Source organism: Larimichthys crocea, chromosome II (genome assembly GCF_000972845.2).
Source record: "Larimichthys crocea isolate SSNF chromosome II, L_crocea_2.0, whole genome shotgun sequence".
In the NCBI taxonomy this organism is placed as follows: Eukaryota; Metazoa; Chordata; class Actinopteri; family Sciaenidae; genus Larimichthys; species Larimichthys crocea.
Genome location: NC_040012.1, coordinates 6,506,885 through 6,513,803, shown reverse-complemented (window position 1 = coordinate 6,513,803; position 6,919 = coordinate 6,506,885). Strand labels below are relative to the sequence as shown.

At 44.2% G+C, this 6,919-nt stretch overlaps 1 protein-coding gene across 1 annotated transcript; it reads left to right on the top strand.

Annotated features, from left to right (window-relative positions):
• The first annotated feature begins 4,433 nt into the window (after window positions 1–4,433).
• Window positions 4,434–6,917, top strand: klf2b (Kruppel like factor 2b). Its single transcript, XM_010746430.3, has 3 exons — window positions 4,434–4,802; window positions 4,985–5,897; window positions 6,042–6,917. The coding sequence occupies exons 1-3, from the start codon at window positions 4,731–4,733 to the stop codon at window positions 6,215–6,217; spliced, it is 1,161 nt and encodes a 386-aa protein (XP_010744732.3). The 5' UTR covers window positions 4,434–4,730; the 3' UTR covers window positions 6,218–6,917.
• Window positions 6,918–6,919: the final 2 nt, after the last annotated feature.

Below are 6,919 nucleotides of genomic sequence, written 5' to 3'. Positions count from 1 at the left end.
AAGTAGTGTATATACAGCAGGTTACCAGCAGCTCTGTTTGTTGACAGTTATCTTTAACAGTGAAACTCAACTTTCTTCAGTCATGCTAATTCACTACAGAAACCCAGTTGAATGTTCCCCGGCAGGTACGAATGTGTGTTCAGGACTATCTGCCCCGTCCCCGTGCTGTTTTTTTAACGAATGTTTGAGGTTTTTCTGAAATTGGAGCAGGACTAGAGCCAGCTCTTTGAATGTCACGCCGTTGGCGCGTGCCAACCTTTTCTGCTAAACATTCGGTCCGCCTTCACCCCCCTTCTTTTTCCGAAGGGGGGGTTGGAGAGCCTCAATGCTATCATTCTTTGATTCTGTTTGAATCTGGCCGCGTGTGAGCAGGAAAAGGAGCCAAACGTGCTTCCTGAGTGGTCCGGGGGGAAACTCTGTAATAAGCAAGGGGTGGGTGGTTAAAAATAACCGGGCTATATAAGCCTGGAGCAGGATCCCACTCACTCTCATACTCTCACTGACTCTCGCTCAGTCAGGACGTCCCGTGCAGGCAGGCAGGCCCCGGCGCTACATCTCACACTCACACACTGTTTTTCCATGGAAGTTTAGCAGAGTATGCCACATGAGGCAGAGCTGATGTGTCCAAATCCTCACCACAGTGACGGAACACTTACAGACCTGACCCAGACATAATGCGAGCCTGTGTTCATGTCACTGAATTAAAAACAGCCCAATAACAACTTACGGGGTGACAACACACAAGATTTCATAATGGAGATTATGAGACGAGCCGTGTGATACATCATTAGTCTGGTTTTTAAGAAGGTTTTAGATTTGACTTCTTAAATCTAAAAATGTTACAGGCGTATTTGTTTGTGTTTTTGTCCAAAACTTTGTATATGAGGAGACTTTAAGGTGTTATCTGCTTTTCCACAACCACTGAGGGACTGGACACAAGTCATGCATGTATTTTTTATTTTTTTTGCAAATTGAGGCATACTGATTTTGATGGAGGACTTTTATTTGTAAGAAAGCGTTTGTATTTTGGTCAAAATGATTCATGTAGATAGATACATGTCATGAGAGGGAGGGGGACAGAAGTAGCAATAAGTTCCTCCTCCTCCGTGTAAGATTTTGTTAGTGTTGCATAAGAGAACTTAATCATTAAACTTTTGTACAGATTTCATTGCATTTTTTTATTATTTGCATCTTGTTTTTTTTTATTTCTTATTTTTTCTGTCACGTTTGAAAATAAAATCTGAACGCAGACTTTGTGGCTCGTAAAACATCTTGCCGATAACCTAAATGAACAGAGAAGTCGGCAGCACGTATACAACAAATTTTATTATTGTGAAATGACACACGGGTTGCCCAATGGAAAAAGGATTGTGTAAATTGCGTCGATTCAGGGAAAGAGATTTTCAGAAGTTTCTGAGGAAATGTTGCTCATTCACATTCAACACTTATTTCATACCAAGATTTCAGTGGTTCCTCTTCTGCGGGGAAAGTAAAATAAACAGCTCACGCCGGGGCTGCAGGTAGGGAGACAGTGCTCTGACTCAGAGGACACGGGGTCAAGAGTCTGAGGAGGACGGCGAATCCCTGCAACAAGGTGTTTGTCCTATTTTTGACCTCTGACCTCTCTGTGCAAGCAAAAAAAAAAGAGAAATTCCTTACAGAGATTAACTGAGTACCACCTTTTTATGAACTTCTCACAAACTTCCACCGAGGAATGTTTTCATGTGGGCTGCTGCAGTGAAAAGCGCGTCCCACCCATCGTATGTGAGGTCCTGTATTTTCGACTCGACGTGCCCAAATGAAATTCTATCGCCGCGTACGTACATTTCTCCACAGGAAGTGATGGATCAGAATGAAACACTGTTTCTTAAACGTCATGAGAATTAGTGAGGGCTCCTTTCAGGGGAACACCAAAACTCGCCAAGTACAGCTTTCTTTCTTTTTTTTTCTTCTTTTGCCTGTCTTATCCCTCTGCTGCGCGTCACAGTGTGTGGAGTTTCAACATGAAACTTAGAGCAAATTTTTCTCTCCTGACTGGCTGACATTTGAATCCGCCAGGTGCAGGGTTGTCTGGTGAAGTCTTTATAAAGTTCTGGTGCAAATCTCCTGTTAATCAGGTCTGGCTACATTGTGACATTTAACCGCATGCATGCAAATAATGGATTAGGCTGAAAATATGACAAGCGTAGCGTGTTGTGTGAATTTTATATATATATGACCAACCATGCTTGGTCTGTAGTCATTTTGGGTTTATTCAAATTGAACTCAAACAACGTGTTATTCTCTGAGTTTTATGGGAGTCCAGTTTTGTTCCCGTTGGACAGATCCAGTCTAGCTGTTTGCCCACTTGTTTTCAGACTTCATGTTAAGCTAAGCAAATCAGCTTCCTGGCTGTAGCTTCATAACAAACACGGAGATATGAGAGCCATATCGATGTTCTCACCTCAGCAAGAAAGCACAGTGTTTACCCCCCCCAAAAAAATGACTTTAAACAAGACACTGAAAAGTCTAAGAGCTTTACACAAAAGCATAAAATCAACCAAAATGTATCAAACAGCACAAACAGATAATATACCTGTTTCTACATATTAGATGCCCACGGCGGGTGACGTGCAACAGCTTGAACGCGCAGAAAACAGAACCATCTTTCTGCGAGTGAATTGTGTGATATGAATATAACTACGAGAGGTCAAAGAATAGATGAGGTTCCTTAAATTAAACTTCGGGAGCATTACAAAGCATTAAAGGTGGCTGAGTAACAGAGGAAGTGAGAACACTCTCACTGGTAGCCGAGCAGAGCAGCTCTGCCTGCACAGGGGTCAGAGTCAACGGTCAGGAGTTCAGGCCAGCCACTCCGTCGCCATTAAAAACACACTTCCTCTCCGGCCTTACTGGACTGCTGCCGTGTGACGCACTTTCCACTGAACACACAGCACAGATCAGGGATCAGGATGTGGAAACCTCACGACTGCACTGACAGAGTGGACTGTTAGTGTTGCTGCTGCTGCTGGTGGTGCTGGTGCTGGTGGTGGACATGACAGGTTGATGAGAGATGTCATGTGGATTTGTTCTGTGTTTGTTCAGGTCATCATCACACCGAGTACTTGAGTACTCTGAGATACTCGAATAGTTTCATTTGACACCACTTTATCCTTCAGCTGCACGACAGTCGGGAGTGAATTATTTACTTGTAAGTGGACAGATTAAGATAAAACTGATAAGGTGGATTAAACTGTGCCAACATAAATACAGTAAAACTGAGCTCCATCTGGCTGGTTACTGTAATACTAGTGATACCGAGAGTGACATTTAAATGCAATACTTGTACTTGTAATGGAGTATTTTTACTCCTTCCCCCTCTTCTAAAGATTGTGGGATCGAACTAAAAAACACATCTTTGATTGTGTTGCCTTTATTTCTAACTTTATTACATCTTGTATTAAATTGTGCATTATGTCAAAGGGAGTGATGAGCAAGTGTGATCCTAAAATCCAGAGAGCCGAATTCAACAGGCCAAGAAAACAATATGTGTATTAACATTTATTCATGCATTTCAAACAGAGCTACGGTTTGGCCTAATGACCTCTGGAGCCAGAGGATTCCTGCTGGGGAGAAAAAATCAGCCTCGACTGTCTGTCATGTCAGAAACCAGATCCCTGAGCAGAAAACAGTAAACAGGCGCGCAGAGAGTTGTGATGTAAATGTCGCCCTCCAATCGACTCTGTTATGTCATTTACACCTGAATGCGACGTCACTTTAAATCGTGTTTACATTACAAGAGTTTAGGTGCGTTGAAAAAAACCGTGAAAAACCGTTTCAGACCGACCCTGGCGCCTGTTTAGACAAGCCTGCTGTGCGAGAATAAAACTATCTTCCATTAATGATAATGAGCCGAGAGGGAGACGCACAACAGCAGCAGCAGAAGCGCGCACACATTAGAGAGGATCTATATCTGCATCAACTTTAATATACAAGAAGCTGATTGTTTAGAGTCATTATAATGGATAAATAAAAATAAATGATGCAGTCACAAAACATAAATTTGGATTTTGGTGCCATACTCTCAATGATCTGCTTTCTGTTGACTCTCCTGTCATAGCTCTGTCTTTAATTCTCTGACTCTAATTATATTTTATTACTGTTCATCACAAAACATATCTCCTTTGTGTGTTGTGATGATTAAGTGAGGTACTGACAGCCTTCATATTAAGCTCCGGTGCGGCTTGGCCTCGATCCCTCTTCTGTCATTAGGCTTGTTCTTTTCTGCATATTACGTAAGTATCTATGGTTGCTATATTGCTCGTGTGTTTGTAATTTGCCAGCGATTTTTTTCCAACTGGCTCGGTCGGTGGGTTGGTCTCTGTGTTTTTTTGCGTCAGCCCGTAGGGGGGGAGGTCCCACACTTTATAGGCAGGTCTGCGCTGCGCTTGGACTGTCACACTGCGCACTGAGCAATGCTGCCTGCAGGAGCCGCTTTATAAAGAGCTAAATTTACCAGATTTTACGTTGTTTCCTGAGCTCTCACAATTGGCCAGGCGAACTCGGCTTAGTGAGTTATAAGCTTCGGAGGACCTCCTACCACTTTTAAACTTGTTCATGTCTCTTTGGAGCGCAGCTGTGGAGAGGCGACAGTGAGAAAGAAAAAGACGCACAGAGTCTCTGGTGCGGCTGCCGCTCGACACAAACGCGACTTTGACAAGAGATAGTTTTTTTATTATTTCACCAAAACGATGGCCTTATCCGGAGTGATGCTGCCGTCATTTTCGACATTCTCAAACCAAAGAGAGAAAACCTGGGAAAACGTAAGTTAACAAAAAAACATTTTGTCTTTAAAGATTTGTGGAGAAATGCGCGCTGCTGTCACCTGTTTTCATATGTGGAGCTGAACTTATCTGCTCCGCAGTAAAGTTATTTAAAGAAAGTTAGAGCTGCAATCTTCTTTACTTTTCTTTTTAAATCTGATCATATCTGTTTAATCTTTCAGAGATGGAAAGGAGACATGGACAAACTAGTCTCCACCAACTGCTCCATGCTTGAAATGGTACACAACCTGGACAATCACAGCAAAAAGGACGACGAGGATCTGAGTAACTATTTGGATCTGGATTTTATTCTCGCCAACACAACTTGCTCAGACAGCGCGGCGGAATTTGTGGGCACAGTTGACCACAGCATGTACACGACGGGGAACTCTGTCCCATCCTATCCAGCTGCAGACGACCACCGCTCCCCACCGCCCCCGTACGGCGCCAGCCTCATGACAGAGCTGCTCCGCGCCGAGGGAACCAACAACTATGGCATTACGCGCAACCCAGGCGTACAGGGTAGATTTTACGCCAACACGGCGCATTTTCCCCGCCAGGACATCAAAGTAGAGCCACCCATGGACGGTTATGGCCCCGTTATGGGCATGGTGCCCCAAAGCTGTGGCAAAATCAAGCAAGAAGGGAACGTTTCGTGCATGATGTCTTTCGAGCAGCCCAGGGTGGCCATCTCTCCGCGGGCAGCCAGCAACATGACCCCGCCTCTCAGCCCCGATGACCAGGGAGCTTCGGACTGCCAGGCACAGCTGTGCCAGCCCATGAACTTCTCACAGAAGTATCACACACCAGCGGCTTTCCCGCACCACCCTCAGGCTCCCCAGATGCAGATGTCCTACCACGGTCCGCACACTGCATTTGGCATGTACGATGAAGGTCTCAGCCTGCAGCCAGGCGCGCAAAGGGTGATGCTCACACCGCCCTCATCTCCCCTCGAGCTGCTGGAGTCCAAACCCAAGAGAGGGCGTCGCACATGGCCACGGAAGCGCACGGCCACGCACACCTGCACCTTTGCTGGCTGCGGGAAAACCTACACCAAGAGCTCCCACCTGAAGGCACATCTCCGAACTCACACCGGTAAGCTTGAGCCCTAAAAAATCCACCATGATAAATGGTTCTGTGCGCAATTACGCACAGACCTGCATAGCTCCAAAAACAATGTTTCCAAATTACAGCACATTTCAACACACTAAACCATTTTCCATTCCTTTGTCCTCGCAGGTGAGAAGCCGTACCACTGCAGCTGGGAAGGCTGTGGATGGAAATTCGCCCGCTCCGATGAGCTCACCCGTCATTTCCGCAAACACACAGGCCACAGGCCCTTCCAGTGCCACCTGTGCGAACGCGCCTTCTCCAGGTCTGACCACCTGGCACTTCACATGAAGAGACACATGTGAAGGAGCCCACATAAGGACTTCAGGGTTCATTGGGGAGGGAGAGGGGTTGTGTTATTTTTTATTGTGATGCAACTGATGTATTTTTTATTTAAATCCACATGACCAAAGTCTTTTATATATATATATAATATTGAATTTAAAAAAAACAAAACAAACGTTTGTGTTATTATTTTATAATAACGTAGCTGGTACTACTTTGGTTCCATAAAAGCTTTAGAAAAGCTTTGTTTGCTTTAGAGCAGGCAGACCAAGAAGGGGCTGGCCCTGTATATACTACTCTTCTTTGACAGAACTGGAATGCTGTGTTTGACACAAAAGTGCCTTTCTATGACTGTGCTACTGTAAAACTCTTCATGACAGAACGACATGGCCACACAAAAACAAGTTCATGTTCTTGTTTCTTGTGTAGGAGTGAGATGCACATACAGTTGCCTAACATGTGCAAAGACAATGTTTTATTTAAACTGCCTCAATGTCTGAATGGCCTGAACAGTTTTTATTTTATTTTATTGCTTCCTACTATCTGGAGTTGATGTTGTCTCCTCTTGTGTGAAAACTCTTGGATCCAGCCCCCCTCTGTTCACTCTCAGGGCTTGATGTCCTGTGCATTATTTTTCACTTAAATTTATATAAATATGTACATGGATTTTATACTGTAAAATGTATTTATTGTAAATATTAAAAAAACAATGAAATTGGACT

Excerpts from the sequence above, each read along its gene's own strand:
- klf2b (XM_010746430.3), top strand. The coding sequence starts at position 4,731 with ATGGCCTTATCCGGAGTGATGCTGCCGTCATTTTCGACATTCTCAAAC. Across the intron at positions 4,803-4,984 it reads GAGAGAAAACCTGGGAAAAC|AGATGGAAAGGAGACATGGA; the intron begins GTAAGTTAACAA and ends TTAATCTTTCAG. Across the intron at positions 5,898-6,041 it reads ACATCTCCGAACTCACACCG|GTGAGAAGCCGTACCACTGC; the intron begins GTAAGCTTGAGC and ends TTGTCCTCGCAG.